This window comes from Onychostoma macrolepis, chromosome 06 (genome assembly GCF_012432095.1).
Source record: "Onychostoma macrolepis isolate SWU-2019 chromosome 06, ASM1243209v1, whole genome shotgun sequence".
Lineage (NCBI taxonomy): Eukaryota > Metazoa > Chordata > Actinopteri > Cypriniformes > Cyprinidae > Onychostoma > Onychostoma macrolepis.
In genome coordinates this window covers 3209686-3229402 of record NC_081160.1, presented here as the reverse complement: position 1 = coordinate 3229402, position 19717 = coordinate 3209686, and the positions used below count along the sequence as shown (strand labels likewise).

General features: G+C 35.1%; 1 protein-coding gene across 17 annotated transcripts in view; it reads right to left on the bottom strand.

Annotated features, from left to right (window-relative positions):
- Nucleotides 1-19717, bottom strand: part of szt2 (SZT2 subunit of KICSTOR complex) — a 108858-nt gene that overhangs the window by 7243 nt on the left and 81898 nt on the right. For 6 of the 17 annotated variants that reach the window (XM_058778056.1, XM_058778058.1, XM_058778062.1 and 3 more), the window contains 8 exons: nucleotides 18091-18196; nucleotides 16971-17054; nucleotides 15775-15849; nucleotides 13167-13340; nucleotides 9057-9270; nucleotides 7033-7216; nucleotides 6835-6957; nucleotides 2516-3044 (listed from right to left, as the gene is read on the bottom strand). In XM_058778056.1, the coding sequence (XP_058634039.1) occupies nucleotides 2516-3044; nucleotides 6835-6957; nucleotides 7033-7216; nucleotides 9057-9270; nucleotides 13167-13340; nucleotides 15775-15849; nucleotides 16971-17054; nucleotides 18091-18196 (1489 nt within the window). The remainder of the gene's footprint in view (nucleotides 1-2515; nucleotides 3045-6834; nucleotides 6958-7032; nucleotides 7217-9056; nucleotides 9271-13166; nucleotides 13341-15774; nucleotides 15850-16970; nucleotides 17055-18090; nucleotides 18197-19717) is intronic. The other 11 variants (XM_058778064.1, XM_058778069.1, XM_058778057.1 and 8 more) reach the window with 7 other exon arrangements.

The window sequence follows — 19717 nt, the reverse complement described above, 5'->3', positions numbered from 1 at the left end:
TGAAATTACATGCATCTGTGCTGTATCAGACACATTTACAGCACTGCTGCTGTGTAATCGAATCACTGTTGGCGTGTGAATCTGTGCACGTGTTAGTCCAGGAGGGATAATTTATGGTGTAAATAAGGAACGGAGTGTAATATTAAAGGGCTGATTTCCTGAGCTAATTAACTGATGTTTATTGCGATGTGCTGATGAGTAGGCTGCGTGTTTTCCCTACGGAGCGCAGCATTATCATGTTTGTTGTCAGCCACCCATCAAACAAACTGCACCGAGCCAGCCGCTGATCAAACCGTTCCAAATAAACTGCAGAACGAAGGAAAAAACATGCAATTTTCCCACGGTTTCTTAAAGACTGCCGCCAGTGTGAACAGGAAGAGAGAGTGCTGCGCTTTCCATGACGTCCTATTGCTCTTTACAGTTTCAGAGACACAAGTCACAAGTTTTGTTTTAATTTATTTATTTAGAGAACTATTTTGTTAGGACTGAGCATGAAATTAACATGCAAAGTACTTTTAAATAATATTCTACAATAGTAGTAAACAATTATTATAGTGTTTACTAGGGATGTGCGCTACGACTAATTTAAGTCGTTTAAACGGAAGTTTTGTATCCGACTAGTCGACTAGTCTAAAAGCTAGAAACCCCCAAAAAATGGCGAAAGAAAAAAAAAAACTGTGCGTGTATAACAGTCTACACTTGAAATACTTAATCTTTGCATAACACTGTCAAATCCCTCAATGAAATCTGCTAAAAATAGGTCACGATTATGCCATACGCTTGCCTCGCGTTATCATCATTTAATTGTAGGCGGTCGTTAAACAGAAAAAAAGTAAGAGCATAACTCAACATAAACCAGTGCATAGCTTATTCATTCAGATCAGCTGCAGCAATGCAGAAATGGAAAATAGACTGACAGAATTCTTCATTTTCATATAAAGTTAGCCAACATATTAAAACAGAAGTAAAAAAAAATAGGAAAGTTTATCAAGGAATAGCATTAAAACGGCTTTTAAAAATGTACTTCATGTTGGCTATATTGTCTAAAAACAAAACAATGCTCGTTTTACTTACTCAGACCATGCACATTTGTTCAGTGAATTTAACATGTTAACGTGGTCTGGCGAAAGACGGGACTAAAGGCGATTCTGCACTTGAAAAAAAAACACGCTCGGCAGGAACTGAAGTCACAGGCACACAGAGAGATAACAAGCAAGCAGACAGTTTCGAAAAGAGCCTGGAAATCCCGCTCCACACCGAAGTGGATCTTCGAGGAATAGACGTCGCGGATGGGATCGCGAACCGCAGCGAAGGGTTGTAGTGTATGACATGATTGACATTTGCTGGCTTTGTCTTCAAGCTAACGCATACGTGCCTGTATTGAATATGATTACGCATCGCTCCAGAGTTATTGTAAGCCAATTTGACATTACACAGTTTACTCAAAACTTTTCCGTTTCCTTCTAATTCAAAATAATCCCACACCTTGCTGGTTCTGCGTGTGGTCATTTCGAGCTCGCCGCAACTGACATGAAGAAAAGGCATGAGGTAAAAATGTAGTTTCCGCCCAGATACGCTTTTAAAATATTTTTATATTTATTATTTTTCAAAAGTTTTATTTTAGCTTGTTGTTAAAATGTTTTAAATGTAACGTTAAAATTATGTTGTTGTTTTTCTCTCTCTCGTGTAATCGACTTGATTTCAGTGTCGACTAGCAGGAGCTGAACCGTTTAGTTGACTAGACCCGCACATCCCTAGTGTTTACTGCATTTTTCAACAATTCAAACTGGTTACGAAGGTTATTTTATTTTAAGAACCAAATCAAACAAATACTTAAATTCATGCAAAATGCAAAATCAAGATTTGGGCCCAAACTAGCTACCTAATTTGGGATAAATCTGCAACCTAAATCTATCAAAAGTGTATTTAATATTTATTGCTAGATTTAGATTCTTTTAAAATAATTAAATTAATTTTTTTATTTTTTTATTTAATGAAATGTAATAATCACAAAGACAGGGATCAGGGTTTAATTTAACTGAATTTTAAATTTAAAGAAATTTAAATCACACAATTTAAATTTAATTGAATTAAAATCACACAAGATATAACATTTATTTATTAATATTTTAAATTACATAACTAATTTCTATTTTCCAGAATAAATAATTTATCATTTATTTAATAACATTATTATTTTAAAATTTTATAACACTTAATAATAATATTTATTATTATTAATATTAATAGTAATATTATAGGTAATATTTATAATTACATTTTATTTCAGTTTAATTCATTTATATATCACAAAAATTATTATATGACCCTCCTGTTGCTTTCAAAAATTGTATTTTGTATTTATTGAAAAGGTAAAAAATGACCCTTTTCAGACCCTATTTTGTACCTATTCATGGAAAGTGGCTGTGAGGGAATGAAGAGAAAGCAACATGAAATCTTAGATGAATGGGTGTGAAAGATGTTCTCAGAGGTGCAGGGCAGTGTGTTTTCATACCAGCTGCGGGTCAATCTCAGAAACCGATCTGCTCTGCACAGCGTTCAGAAGCTCTTCCAGTTCACCAAAGGCCAGCTTGCTGAGTTTGAGTTTATCCAGAGCCAAGTGCTCTCCGTGAAAGAGCCTCCTCCAGAGGTTATCCCTGCGGCAGTGGCCCATGGCCTGCTCCACGCTGCTCTGAATCTGCCGGCGCGCAGACAGCACCTCCGAACTGAGCAGGGGGAAGAGAGGACACAGGTAGAAGAGCCCCTGGGAGTCGTCTGCGTCTGCATCTGCATCTGCATCTGCGTGCATAAGGCTCTCTATGGGGTCAGACTCAGGGCTGGCTGCAGGGGTGACGGGGACAGTGGTGTCCTCCCACAGGTCCAGTTCAGATTCCCTGCCGGCCTCCATCTGCTCCGCAGGGACGCAGCCGCTGAGGTCACTGGGGTCACGGTGGATCTGAGGAAGCTTCTTAAAGCGCCGCATGTCTGCAGTCAAACGCGGGAACAGCTCCCTCTGACTGGTCATGATCACGTAGAAACGCAGCCTGAAACCAATATAAATGTAACAAAAAAATTTTTGTTTAACAGAAAACAGAAAGTCAGAATAAATATTTCAATAAACATCAATTTTTTCCCCCATCGGTCGTTGCACATCATTCCAAAGTCTGCTTTTATAATCTATAATGAGAATGTAAACACTTTCTCCATCTCTGAAATGACTTTTCTTTGTGTTGACATAACCATGCAGCTGGGGAAAAAATATTAACTTTTTAGAATAAATAATTTAATGTGATCTGTAACATTATTTATTTATTTTAGTTATTTACAACATATAACAACAATCATTTCTCATTATTATTTATAGTAATGATATAGATCTGTATATTATTTATAAAAAGTATTGTATTATTATGATAAGAATACTATTTATTCATATTAATAATTTTATGAATAAATTAATACATATATACTGTATATATATATATATATATATATATATATATATATAAAATGTATCATCATCATCAACATTATTAATATTCTACTATACACACACATACATATATATATATATATACAGTGGGGCAAAAAGTATTTAGTCAGCCACCAATTGTGCAAGTTCTCCCACTTAAAAAGATGAGAGAGGCCTGTAATTTTCATCATAGGTATACCTCAACTATGAGAGACAAAATGAGAAAAAAATCCAGAAAATCACATTGTAGGATTTTTAAAGAATTTATTTGCAAATTATGGTGGAAAATAAGTATTTGGTCAATAACAAAATTTCATCTCAATACTTTGTTATATACCCTTTGTTGGCAATGACAGAGGTCAAACGTTTTCTGTCAGTCTTCACAAGGTTTTCACACACTGTTGCTGGTATTTTGGCCCATTCCTCCATGCAGATCTCCTCTAGAGCAGTAATGTTTTGGGGCTGTCGCTGGGCAACACGGACTTTCAACTCCTCCAAAGATTTTCGATGGGGTTGAGATCTGGAGACTGGCTAGGCCACCCAGGACCTTGAAATGCTTCTTCTGAAGCCACTCCTTCGTTGCCCAGGCGGTGTGTTTGGGATCATTGTCATGCTGAAAGACCCAGCCACGTTTCATCTTCAATGCCCTTGCTGATGGAAGGAGGTTTTCACTCAAAATCTCACGATACATGGCCCCATTCATTCTTTCGTTTACACGGATCAGTCGTCCTGGTCCCTTTGCAGAAAAACAGCCCCAAAGCATGATGTTTCCACCCCCATGCTTCACAGTAGGTATGGTGTTCTTTGGATGCAACTCAGCATTCTTTCTCCTCCAAACACGACAAGTTGAGTTTTTACCAAATGACATATGACATTCTCCCAATCCTCTTCTGGATCATCCAAATGCTCTCTAGCAAACTTCAGACGGGCCGGACATGTACTGGCTTCAGCAGGGGGACACGTCTGGCACTGCAGGATTTGAGTCCCTGGCGGCGCAGTGTGTTACTGATGGTAGCCTTTGTTACTTTGGTCCCAGCTCTCTGCAGGTCATTCACTAGGTCCCCCCGTGTGGTTCTGGGATTTTTGCTCACAGTTCTTGTGATCATTTTGACCCCACGGGGTGAGATCTTGCGTGGAGCCCCAGATCGAGGGAGATTATCAGTGGTCTTGTATGTCTTCCATTTTCTAATAATTGCTCCCACAGTTGATTTCTTCACACCAAGCTGCTTACCTATTGCAGATTCAGTCTTCCCAGCCTGGTGCAGCTCTACAATTTTGTTTCTGGTGTCCTTTGACAGCTCTTTGGTCTTGGCCATGGTGGAGTTTGGAGTTGGACTGTTTGAGGTTGTGGACAGGTGTCTTTTATACTGATAACGAGTTCAAACAGATGCCATTAATACAGGTAACGAGTGGAGGACAGAGGAGCCTCTTAAAGAAGTTGTTACAGGTCTGTGAGAGCCAGAAATCTTGCTTGTTTGTAGGTGACCAAATACTTATTTTACTGAGGAATTTACCAATTAATTCTTTAAAAATCCTACAATGTGATTTTCTGGATTTTTTTCTCATTTTGTCTCTCATAGTTGAGGTATACCTATGATGAAAATTACAGGCCTCTCTCATCTTTTTAAGTGGGAGAACTTGCACAATTGGTGGCTGACTAAATACTTTTTGCCCCACTGTATGTATGTATGTATGTATGTATGTATATATATATATATATATATATATATATATATATATATATATATATATATATATATATATATATATATATATATATATATATATATATATATATATATATATTTTTTTTTTTTTTTTCTTCTATAATATTACTTATTACTTTTATTAATATAATTAATTATTAATAATTATTACAATTGTAAATATGTAAAATATTTATACAATATTAAACTTTATTATGAATATTATAAAAATATTATTTACTTACATATATTATTGTTTATTATTATTATTATTTATAATTTTTTATTATATATAGTAATATTACAGATATCTATAATATTACATTACATAACAAAATGGAAATGGATAAACGGCATCCAAAAGTCTCGGTCTATAATTTCCCCCACTGATTAAACAGGAAAATATCTCCCATCACAGAAGTGAACTTTATTGCAAATTTTGTTTCATGTTGTCTCGCCTGCGGTTTAATTGTATTAATTGCTGTTATCTTACCAATGTAGTGTTTAACTGATGCCCATAATGTGCTTCACAAAGTCACTGTATTCCAGTGTTGGGCACATTACTTTATAAAAAAAAAAAAAAAAAAAAAGTTCAAATGTGTCAAATAACTGGGATGCCCCCAATATTAAATGAATGAAATGGACACTAAATAGAATAAATTATTATTATAAAACATTGCACACTAATCTATTTTAATATTTCTGTGGGACAATGTGAGAGACACCAATCAAATTCAATATATTATTGTAAATAGTATCAACCAATTATATATATAAAGCTTATGTTTGTAAAATGGCACATTATTTTTAATTTTTGAATATATTTTTTTAAATATCTGACACTTAGCATCAATCAGTCAAGCATTGTAATCTGATATTATGATAATTTAGCATTATATGGTGATATAACTTTAGTAATTATTTGTCATGGTGACTGAACTTAGGACTGGTGGTGGTGCTTAAGATATTGTTTGTCATTTAGTGTTTCGATAAAAAAAGGGGGGGGAAACCCCTAAAAATAATACTGATAAGATAACAAAACTACTACGAATTCTACTACTAATGACAACATAAAACGCACTAAGGATTAATGAGCTGCTGGGTTCATGAATATTAATCACGTTGTCTACGTTCGCTTGAATTGATTTGCTGAAATCAAAACAGGGACGATAATAGGTGAACGCCAGCCAATGAGATTGTCGTATGCGCATAAATTCCGCCTACTACCAGAGAAACCGGCAGTTCTTAAAAGCTGAAGAATTACAAAAGGAACTCCGTTATTTTGACAGAAAAATAAAACAAAGAATATCGTTTACATGTAGCGCGTCACTTATGCATGTTATGAAAAACTATCTTGCTTCGTATCTTTCTTTGCGTGTGTGAGAAAGCGACGGCGAGCTGTGCACCTTCACACTAGAGTTTACGGTATGTCAAATACAGCTACACTGTCCATTCAGATAAACTGAAAAATAAAATGATAATAATATCATAAATTATAGTAACGCCTCATTTTATTGTCAGTAACGGTAACGGCGTTGTAACGGGGGAAACAGTAATTTGTTTGATTACTCGTTACTGAAAAAATAACACCGTTAGTAACGCCGTTTATTTATAACGCCGTTATTCCCATCACTGCTGTATTTCTCGTGTTAGTACCTGAGCAGGTGTCTCTCTCCCTCCGACTGCTCCTCAAACGGGGCGGCGTTATGACAAACCAGCAGCGACACGTCAAAGTCATCATGGTGTCGCAATCCCTCCAGATCCTTAAACGATCCAGAGCTTCAAGAGAACAGCATTATTAGTGTAAAAATGATAACATCACCAGCTCAAACTAGCAGTGAACCGTTAAAGTACCTGTTCCACAGAGCGACCAGCGCGTACTCGTGCAGATCTGCGCTCGGCGCCCCCTTCTTGTTATCGGTGGTAACTGCAGCTTTAGACATGCGTAAGGGCTTCATCCCGTAAGTGCCGGCGTGATCAGTGATGTAATTATACAGCTGATGTGCTGTGATCATCCCCGTCGATATGGAGAAACTCCCTAGGACACATGAAAGCATATTATGCATGACTGACAAAAACAAGAAACCACCAAAAAATACATATGCTGTTGACTATACAATCTAAGTGTGGGATTCTGCTGAAAAACATGTCCAGGTCACATTTCAACCCAAAATCAAAAAAAAAAAATACAAAATTATATTTTGCATAACAAAAATAAAACTTTAGGACCAATGAGATTTGAGATATAATCGTTTTACACTCCAATGAACTCAAGTTATTATGTAACTGTCATTATTATTTATTACTAATTAGATACTCATTATTGTATTTTGATGATTTTTTTAACCAGCATTAAGTACCATGATATATAAATACTTTACAATTTAAATATCTCTTTTTGTTTTGCTTTATAGTAATAAAATCTCCAAAATAACACTATTAAATATACATACATATGAAGAGTTTGGTTCCAAAACGCAATAAACGCCATTTAAAAAAAATTGAGTTAACACCAAAATCAGTATTGTATCTGGTTGGTATTGAAAAGTCCATTTTTAATTTTACGCAAAATGCGATATCCGTCGTGTTATTCTGTCATGTTTTCTCCCTTTTTTTTCCCAAACCGCGACAAACGCCAGTCTCCCTTCTCTGCAGAACACGATAAATCCGCTCAACCAATCACAGCGCACCATTCCATGCACTGTAGACAGTAATACAACTGAATACACCCGGCATCCAAGTTTTCCTCATCTACTTTGTACTTTGTGATCAGCAAACAAACAAAAAGGGCTGCACGTCAGTAAAGCCTGTTTTGTGATAGCAAATCTCCATGACGTGCTTTCAAATGGAGCGGCATTTAATACACAGAGCCGTAGATCACTGACAAGCTACGCAATATCGTGTTCATAATCGCAGATGAATCGCATTCGATTATGAACGCGATATTGCGTAGCTTGTCAGTGTAAGTGTTTTTATTAATGCCATTAATGTTTTTGTTAATACAGCGTATAGCACTAGCAAACTAAATAAATGTAACATGACAAAGATCAATGCACTATTGGAAGTTGAATGTCATTTTGGAATTTCTGTGGTCTAATGTGATATTGTTGTTCATGTTCTTGTTCATGATGAAATTTTCTTTTATTGTTGTAATTAATTTATAGAATTAACAAGATGACCCGCTGAATTAATTTTGGGAGCGATGACTGGTTGAATGTAGGCTATTTTTAGTCCAGTGCCTGTATATAAGATTAGTATTGACCATGTTCAGAGGCTGTCATGTGGATCAACTTGCTTTGTTGTGTATTTTCAACAGTTTCAATGTGAAAAATAACTTTTATATTGATTCAATGGATTGCATTTAAAAATAAATAAATAAATCTTTGAAAATCAAAATCTGGATTTGAATTTTTAATGTTATTATAACCTAAGGATGGTATGTGAAAGTTTGAAACAGAAAATAGTGGTTTTCATCTTGCCACTTTCTTGGTAAAGAAAACACATTTTTATAGATTTATAGCGTTTTGGAACCAAACTCTTCATATATACATACATAAATGTCAACATTAAACACATACATAAATAAAATTGTATATAAATATAAAGTTATGTCACTATTAAACATCAATTAAATTAGGTATAAGTACATCCCACCATTAAACAAATTAAAATAAATAAACAAACAAATCCCATTTAAAAAAAAAAAAAAAAACACTTTTAAAATAAATACACTGTTGTGAATGACAGTGGCATGCAGCATTTATTTTCATTTTCAGTGAAGCCAGACAAATGACAAGAAAAACACAAAAAGAAATATGTGCTATAGCTAATGAACGGTTAATAGATGTAATAGATGTATGTTTCTGACATGCGCTCACCCTGGAAGACATGGTTGCGTCCAAACTTGGGTATGTCGGGGTGATGGGCGATGAAGTCCTCCAGAAAGGCCGTGAGCTGGTACCCCTGCCGAAGGGTCATGTGACAGCCCACGAGGTACTGATGCACCACACGTAGGTGGAAGTCGTAGCTGAAGGAGTGAACATGCATCAGGTCCCGCACCTTATCGCACTCCTCGGTGAACAGCATGGACAGCTGAGGACAGAAACACACACGAACACAGTTACTGCAGGAGCAGAACACACCGCTGCATCACTCCACATCACCTGTGAGAAAGACATCAGAACCCCAGAGGAAGAACGCAAGCAGTAGCAGGAACATCTTCCCTTCAACTCCAGATTCTCAAACCTAATGAAAGAGCTTCTCTACAGACGGTCAAATGAAGCCAGCCTCGCTGCAAAGTCTGGCCAAAAAACATGTCCAGGGCACATTTCAACCCTACATCAAAAGAAAATAAATATGAAATTACATTTTGCATAAAAAATTTAATCTTGCTTAGGACCGATGAGATTTGTGACATTATTTTCATTACAAATAATCAGATTTTACACTCTAATGCATCAAAGTTCTATTATTACTAAATAGATTCTTATTACTGTATTATGTTTTTTTTTTTTTAATTAGCATAAAAACTACCGTGATATATACAAACTGAACAATTTAAAAATATAGCTTTTTGTTTTCATATTATACTAATAAAATCTCTACTAAGAAATCCTAAAATTAAAAAATTAAACATAAAAATGTAACTAAGAAATACATTTTAAAAGTATATATATTATGTCACTATTAAACATTAATATATAAATTATAATAATAAATTACACTGTTAAACAAATAAATAAAATATATTTAAATACCATTATTAAAAATAAATAAATGATTAGAAATATGTATAAATATATCCACTATTAATCATTAACAAATAAATAAATAAATACCATGCCACTGTTAAACTAAATAAATAATTTATTTTAAAAAACATACATGGTAAACATGGAATGTGTGTGAATGGCTGTGATAGTGTCACACATCATTTTCACTTTCTGTGAGATCTGAGAAATTACTTGTCAGTGGAAACTTCTTGTGTTGTGTAAACTGTGTAAATGTAATGGAAATGAAGTTCCAATGCACACAGTCTTAATGGTGCTTGATTTGGGGGTGAAATCTGAACCAGACATGTTCTTGATGGGTTTCGTGAAAATCACCCAAGCGCACCTCAAACCTGACTTAACATCTAAAACTAGACATGGTTGACTTGTGAAGAGCAAACCAGCGACCTGCCAAACCTTTACAAGAGTCTTTTTAAAAGCATCTGTGATATCAATCAACATAATAATTGTATCCTATTTAATTAAATCTCACATCAAAGCCGTGCTTACAAAAGCATTAGTGGCGAATGCAAATGACTGCAGAGGGAGAGAGCAGGAGTAATTACAGTACAATGGGAGCGGGAGGTGGGGAGGGTGCTGGATTCTACGGCTAAACGCTATTACCGCTGCCGCTTTCATCCTGACCATTACCCTGGAACAAATGCAAATAGGTCTTATCAAATCAAAGAGTCGAGGATTAAAAAAACCCGTTCATTTGACGCTGCCGTGGCCGTTCCATTTGCAGAAAACAGCTCGCGCAATTGCACCTTTCATCCCTGCGTGAGAAACGTTTTTCACATCAACGTTTTGAAATCTGCCGGTGGCCCATTTGACTGAAAGTTCTGAGGAAAGATAATAACATTGGTCCATTTTCCTCTCAGTCATGCGTGGCTGCGTAAAACAGCTTTTGGAAACATGGAGCATGAAGACGGCTCCATTCACAGCTTGCTATGATTGCGCTGGTTAGTCTGTTGTGTTTGCATTCGAGACACATAATTACACCCTAGACCTCAGTCATGTGTTAACCAAATGCCAACATTCAGAGAATTAAGGCCTTATCGAGGCCTTTGAAGTGCACTGAATGCTATGGTGTTTTCCCAGATGCCACGAGGCGCACAGGTCAAGCTCTGTAACATGTCACCATTTATAAATGGAGGAGATGGTCCACTAGAACATGTAAATGAGAGCAATCATAACGGCAGCTGTAGTCCTGCCCTACAGGTAAAACAGCCAATATCCTTTTTGATAGAGCCATCGCTGCACTCAATAAAGCAGATGAATGCATTACAGTTCAAACATCCTGTTTGTTTACTCTTGAGGGTTTTGAGTGATGAGCTTAAGAAGCACTGATTTTAAGCTATGATATATTTTATTGATCTGAAATAAATCACTTAAACAGAATTTTGATAGATTTTAGTGTTTCTCTATTCAATCCAAAGAAGCTGTACTTGCACGGCTGGAAACAGCTGACCAAGGCGTTACGAAAATGACCGTTGAGTGAACTTGTCTTACAGGGACTTTGGCGTTACGTAGAGAGTTCTAGGTGTTCTACTTCCTTACTTTTACAGTTTTTTTTACTGTATACAGTGTACTTTCACTACTTTCTGGCTGCCTCACAAAATCACCTTTCCATGACACTAGTTGCTAAAGCCCTAAAAGGGCCCTAAAGTCAACATAAACTTTTATAAAAAAATTTAATGAACATGCATTTTTGATCAATTTTATTTGTGCACATTATAATTGGAATAATTGGTAACACTTTATTTTAAGGTGATTAGAGGTTGCATGCACTTACTGTGATAATAGTAAATTATGCATAATTACAAGTAACTAACCCTAAACTAAACAGTAAAACTTTGAAATGTCCTTGTTGCATGTAACATGTAATTACTGTAGTAATTACAGTAAATTATGCATAATTACAAGTAACTTATCCTAAACCAAACTTGGTAACACCTTATTATAATGTCCTTGTTACATGTACTTGCTGTAGTAATAACAGTAAATCATGCATAATTACAAGTAAGCTAAACTAAACTAAACCTGCAACACCTTATTTTAGCATCCTTGATACATGTTGCATGTAATTACTGTAGTAATAACAGTAAATAATGCATGGTTACACATAATTAACCCTAAACCAAACCTGGTTTTAGCATCCTTCTTACAGGTTACACAGACTTGCTGTAGTAATAACAGTAAATAATGCATAATTACAAGTAATTAACTACACCAAATACGGTGACACTTTATTTTAGCATCCTTGTTACACATTATATGTACTTACTATATAAATAATAGTAACTTATGCATAATTACATGCAATAACCCTAAATCAAACCCTATAGTAAGTACAAGTAGTAAATTAATAATACTCAGTACTTGATTGTTATATTACACTGTAACAAGGACATCGTTAAATACAGTGTAACCCAAACCCTAACCCTACAGTAAGTATATGTAGTTAATTAATATTACTCAGTACAAGTTGTGTGTGTAACTACACTGTTACAATGTCACCTTAAAATAAAGTGCAATCCAAAAATTAACTGCATATTATCTCTTTTCAGTCAATATCTTGAATCCATCTTGCATTTCAAACCCACAGACTCTTATGAATATCTTATATACCAGATTCTGGAAGTAAAATAGGCTGAGCAAAGCATTTATGCTGACTTTTAGTCTTTTGTTTTCAATCTTGTTTCAAGCAGAAGCAATCAAGACAAAGTGGAAAGGCTTCATTTGAAGATGGCATTTGTGATTTCCTCATTTTGAAACAGCTTAGTTGTGAAAAGCAAATTGAATGTTCCAAATTAGCCCAAAAATTACAAAGTGAAATGAAAGAAGATTTGCATTATCAGATTGGTTTCTTCTGCTTATCTATAAAGAAAACATATTATATATTGAACTGCCTCAGAATTATAGTTGATGATTCCCTTAAAGGGAAACAAGCAGATCCAAATCAAGATGCAACAAGAGCGGAAGAAAATCAGGGATAATCATTGAGCAAAGAAAAGAGTTCATTGGCCTATCAGAGCTGCAAGAAGAGTGACCCCGTGACCTCCCAGAAGATGCCACATTCACCAGCACCTCGAGGACTTCCCAAGATGCATCGCTGACAAACACAGACAAACACATGGAAAGGAATCATCTGATTTTAAATGAACCGCACAGAAATGTGTGATTGGGGCCGCAATAGGAAAGGGAGGAGCCTGGCACCTCATGGGGGAGGAGTCTGAGGGAAAGAATGAAGCCTGATTGGTGGGAGACGAGCCCCGCCCCGAGGATGCTGAGACATACCGCAGAGTCAGAGGCCGTGGGCGCCTCGGGGAACGGCTGGCTAGGAGGTTTGTCGAGAAGAGACTCCTGATGGAAAGAAAGGGTGAGATGGGCCTAGACACACACACAAACACACACATACACACACATACACACACACGCGCCATATGCAGGACAGTGAGACACACACAGACACAGAACAGAGACAGATGAGAAACATGCCACACAGAGAGGTTAGAAGTCAATTTACACAAATGAACAAAACACACATGCACAAGCTGACTGCGCTAATGTATGAAGGCGTGTGACAGGAAGTGACATGAGATGATCAATGATGAGCATGAGGCGTGTGCAGTCTGAATAGATGAGAAGCAGGCGTGACCTTTCACTCTATAACTCTGCAAAATATCCGCTTCTTATGGCTCCTGTTACATCGTGATCTATTCCCACTGTTCACAATTCCTGCAGCAAACTCTTGATAAATGTCAGATAAATAGAAAGTATTCTCATGGCGTCCAGTGGCACTTCAAAATCAACTTCATCTGCTGCTACAGTGACTGGAGGAGTATTAGTAGTAGTGAAAGTATGGCTTAAAATAAATATTATGTATTATAAATGAAATGTTTAATGTAACATGTCAGGGAGAAGATGATTAAAATGATAATAACTGTAATATTTAGCATAAAAAAATGTAGCTTTGACTCTTCACGCTTAGAAAACATTGCCACTGACATACAGCAGGACACTGAATCTGTCATATTGATAACACTTTACAATCAGATTTAAGTGTTTAAATTATAATAATCTTTCAATTATTCAATTAAAAGCTTGGTATATATATATATATATATATATATATATATATATATATAAGATATAAAAATGCTTTTATATATACACATTTTGTTTTAACTGAAATTAAAATATATCATCCATAAGGTTTAAAATAGTTCATGTAAAAATATTAATGCAATTTTTTTTTTTTTACATTAATCTAAATTAAAAAAATCTTTTTAGTCTGGTTTTCTTGTAATGTCAAGTTTCATGATTTTAGTACTTGTTTTTGGGGTAACCCTTTCTTTTAAGGTGTCCTTGTTACACGTTACATGTACTTACTATTATAATAACAATAAAGTATGCATAATTACATGCAAGTAACCCTAAGCCAAACCCTAACCATGTATTAAGTACACGTAGTTAATTAATATTACTCAGTACCTAAATGTATAATTACACTGTAACAAGGACACCTTAAAATAAAGTGTAACCAGTCATTTTTCGTCTCCAATTTTTGTTTTACTTAGCATTACCGTTTTTATACTTTTTAAAACTTCTTTCAATGTTTAATGTTATAAATGAGTTTTTTGGTCTCATTTCATGTGTCATTTTTTAAACTTTGTGTTTCACTCATTTTCAGCTATTAATTTTATACTTTCATGTCGATCGCATTTTCATTAGGAATGAACAATCAAGTTATTGTTAACTATTCTGCCATGTTAATGTCTTTATGCTGTGATTTTGTTCCTGGAGAACCAATTGCATCCACTTACCGTAGAAGGATAAAGTGGACATTCTCGACACTCGAATGATAAACACTGTTGCTACTGTAATTGTGAGAGAACAACAAACATAATCATATTTGTTGACCACTGGGGAAAAAGCAATGTCATAAGATTCACTAATGTATATGGCGTAACGGCATTAATACTTTGAGCCCGAGATATGAAAATATGATTTCACGCAAGTTCAACAGTAACCTTTTCAAATGTACATTTTATTAAAAGAACAATTTTCTGGTACAAATGGCAGAGTTTCCTGACTATGACCTTTAAATGCAGGTGTAACGCGCCTGACTTCAAGATGATTTGCTGATTTTCCTGGTGAATTTGATTACTATAGAGTCTTGATGAAAATGTTACCTTATCCTTCTACAGTAAGTGGATATATTTGGCTCTCCAGGAACAAAAAGAAGAAGTATTAACATAGCAGAATAAATTAACTGGATTGATCATTCCTTATGAAAAATAACACCAAATTGGCAGCTGGCAATGTTTGTTGAAGCAATCGAATACTATGGACTCTAACGGAACAGATTTAAGTTGATGAATTTTCATTAGTGATTCCTTGTGACTTTTCTGCCTGTTCGCCCTCAAGCTCAGTTTGAAGAATCTACACTTACAACCAACCAAACAAACACGCTAATGACTTAATTGCTGGATATGAGCAGCTGTGATTGGAGACACCTTATGGGCTTCTGGAAGAAATCAGAGCCCTCCTGCTGAGAAACATCTGGAGATTTACAAATATTTACACTTAATTACTCCTCATTTAGAGCCAACCTGGACCCGCTGCACATTAAACACGGCATCAGAGAGAAAGAGACAGACATTTGACCAGTGGATCCTGCTTACAAAGGAGGCGAATCCATAGTAAACATCCACAGAGATTACAAGTAGGAAATACAGAAATACAGCACGAACTCTTAAACACCTCGTTTACTCTCACTCTCTCTTCTTGTCTGTTGTTTTTAATGCGCAGATGCCGTTACCTGAGAATTAACCGTCTGACCCATGGGAATCCTTGAGCACTCCAATGCAAACTGCTTCACGCAGAAATAACAGCCCTGCAACAGAGTCATAAGATTGTGTTAGCAGAGGAACACTTGTGCATCAGCTGCAGATAAATTCATCACTGCTTAGCTCACCATATACATAAGCTTCTTAAGGCAAAATAAATCAAAATTGGCTTCATTTGCTTTCTTAATTCAGCCTGATCATGATTCGTTTGTGCACACTATATGTTACCATTATTATAATGACGATTATTATTATTATTATTAGCAAACTGAACATATAAAGAAGCAATTGCAATCACTTTAACCCCTTTATCTCTTATTTATAATCAACTGTGAAACAGAAACATTTTTCACCATAAAATTAATAATATTCTGAAGCCTGACTTAGGGTTAAGTGTTAATTCAAATCCCTAACCATAAATCTGAACCTTATAATTATTAATTTCATTTATTATTATTATTAGTAGTAGTAGTAGTAGTAGTAGTAGTAGTAGTAGTAGTAGTAGTAAAACCAGAGATTTGAAAAAAACCCGATATAATAATAATTATTATCATCATTTTCAATATTACTACTATCATTATCGTAATAATTACTATTATTAGAATTATTAGTGAACTAAACAAGAAATGCAACTGAAAATGCAAAAAATAATAAATAAATAAATATATAACACTAAATAAATTTCAGCACAATTTATGGACTTGTATTTTTGCCACTGACTCATCTGCTGATGTTGAAAATTTCTATGAATGACAGGTGTTTTACTCATGGGTAAACATAGACAATTCAGAATTCATGATGAGTAATTCACACAGAACAGAATAAATCCATCATTAATTGCATGTGTTAACATGTTCACTTTGACAGCCCTGATAGAAAAATCATGCCGTGCAATTAAATGAATTTGAAACTGAATTGAGGGGGATATTAGAAATGACCATGGGCTGGAGATCAGATGATGACGCAGTGTTTCCCTGCTGTTGATTCTGTGTGTTCAAATATTAATAAGCATAAAGAGCACGAGAGAGGCAGGATCCATTAAACATCTCTCTCTTCAACATCCACTGAGACTTTCACAGCGTTCCTGTGAAAAGCCCAGCGTTTGTTCTCGGCTGATGTGCTAAGAGGCCGATTCTACGCGAGACACACAGACAGATGAAGGTCTCACTTGAAAAGCCAGCTCCATCAGCACGATTCCTCCTGGCAGCGCCCTCTGCAGGTGATACGACGCTGAGCTCGATGCATTGCTCTGCTGAGAGACACAGGAAGGACACGATCAGTGTGTGTTTGTGTGTGTGTGTGTGTCATTATTGCAGTGGTGCTGGTGCAAGTCATTCTATTGCACATGTATTACTGTTCAAATTTTAGGGTCAGTAAAAGAAATTCATATTTTTGTTCAGCAAAGATGCATTAAATTGTTCAAAAGTGATAGTAAAGACATTTATAATAATCACAAAATATTAATATTTTAAATAAACAATGTTCTTTTGGACTGCCTATTCATCAAATAATTTTGAAAACAATGCATCTGTTTCCACAAAAATATGAAGCAGTTTTCAACATTGATAATAATAAATGGCTGCTGAAAATTCAGATTTGTCATACAGAAATAAATTCCATCTTAAAATATATTCAAATAAAAAACAGTTAACAGTTTTAAATTGTAATAATATTTCACAATATTCCTGTTTTTATTGTATTTTTACTCAAACAAATGCAGTCTTGATGAGCATAAGAAACATCTTTGAAAAACATTTACAAAACCTTACTGACTCAATTTTTAAAGTCAACAGAAATGTATGTTGCACATTATAAAATAGGATTTTACATATTTTTAATATTAAAGAAGTGTTTTTCACATTTTGTTATTTTCATTTTAACAATTTAATCGTAATTTTTTAAAATTAGGTTAAAATTTAAACAATGTCTTGTGTGTCTTGTTACAAAACACTCATTTTAAATCTGATATGAAAACAGATGAAAAGGAACGTAAAAAAAAAAAATGGTAAAACATTTCATATGATCAATTATTCATTTAAGGTGTCATTGAACAGAAAGATTTGATTTTCAGCATTTTTGCCTTTAAACAGGTAGGGTTTTTGCTTTATTTGGATGGGATCCAGAATGGGAATGGGCCCGGGAGTCCGGGACTGTCTATGGAAAAGGGGCGAGTGTGTGTGTGTGTGTGTCTGTGATGCACACAGACAAACGTATCTGAAATGCAGATGTGAATTAAGAAAAACTGGAGTGTGACTGAAGGGTTGAATATGGATGAGCAGATAAAGTACCTTGGGGCTGTCTTCACTCTTCTGCTTATTATACGAGAAAGAGGAGAAGGAAGATCTGCCTTCAGTGGATAAAGAACTCAACATGGCGGCTCGGGCTCGAGCGATGCTGCAGAGAGAATGAGAGAGAGAGAGGGAGAGGGAGAGAGAGAGAGAGAGAGAGAGAGAGAGAGAGTGAGAGCGCGTGCGGCCCGCCGGGCGTCTGACCCCGTCAGTAATGCGGCCCTCATGCTGCCGGTCAGACTGAATCACACGTTCCTGCTGCTTAATGCAGTGTATCCAACATTAGCACATTACACACACGCTACAGAGAACCCGCTCCTGCAAAAAGCACTTATTCTTGAACTTACTGTCGCCGGACGACTCTGAAGGTTTTGTAGCATGTTTGACGTTACAGTGTCAAATAAAAGCTATGTTCACAAAAAACCTTGACGTAAATGCCATTCTGTGTAGGCTATGCTTTGTGACAGAAAGAGTGAAGTGAATAACAGTGTTTATAACTGAAATGCACAGTTCAAAACCACTTGTTTGATATCCGGAAACATACGTCACATTCAAGTCCTCATATTTACGAGTTGAGAAGGCTTCACTTTGTTCAGAGGAAAACTGCGATTTACCTTTTCTAAAGACCTTGAAACACCATATGTACACAATGACAAATAAAGAATGTGCATCAGGTGTGATTATGCTTTATGTTTTTGTTCAATTTATGAAGATGTGGTAGTTTGAATCATTATGTATTCTACTATAATACTATGGTATTTTTTATATGCAACTTAGTTCAATTGTATATTTAAAAAAAATTCAGGTAACACTTTACGTGTTACATAAGTATGCAATAATACAAATTTGTAAATCACTTGCAAACTAATAGTTTGTAGTTAATTCATTGTTCATAAACTGTTGTCTCTACATTATTAATAAATTAATGTTATGTACAAATAGTGAGATCATTGTGACTAATTTAAAAATGATTAAGATTTAATCAGCTGTAAAGAGTTAAATCATGCTTTTATCCTTTGTTGTATCGTAACACTAACTGATGCATTTAAAGAACATGATCTCATTAGTATTTATATGTATTTTATATATACAAAATACATATAAATATTACAAATATACATGAAAACGAGCAATGTAATTATTGTCACTGTATGTTTTTCTGCCTATTACATTTTTAATGGTTCATAAAAACATCAAAAAAGCTATTAATTTATATAAAAAGAAACTTATCACTGTAAAGTGAAACACATTTTTTGCTTAATCTATTTAGAAACACTTTAGGAACACTTAGTATTAACACAATTAATGACTAATGAAGGTAGATTTATTGCCTTTAATTTAGTATTTTCCATGACCTAATCTAAAGTGACAACTATTCACTCCTGGTAACCATTAACAACACCTTTACTACTGGTTTAAATACTGTACATCAGTTAGGTGTGGCTAACAAGTTGTTAGGATAATAAAGGATAATAAAATATTTTCTAACTCTTTGCATATCAGCTAATTAAACAATAATTAATTAACCACCGTGACAATGAATGAACTCTTTGTACGTAGCATATTAATGTACTTACAACGTAGAGACAACAGTTTATAAATGATGAAATAACTGTAAACTAATAGT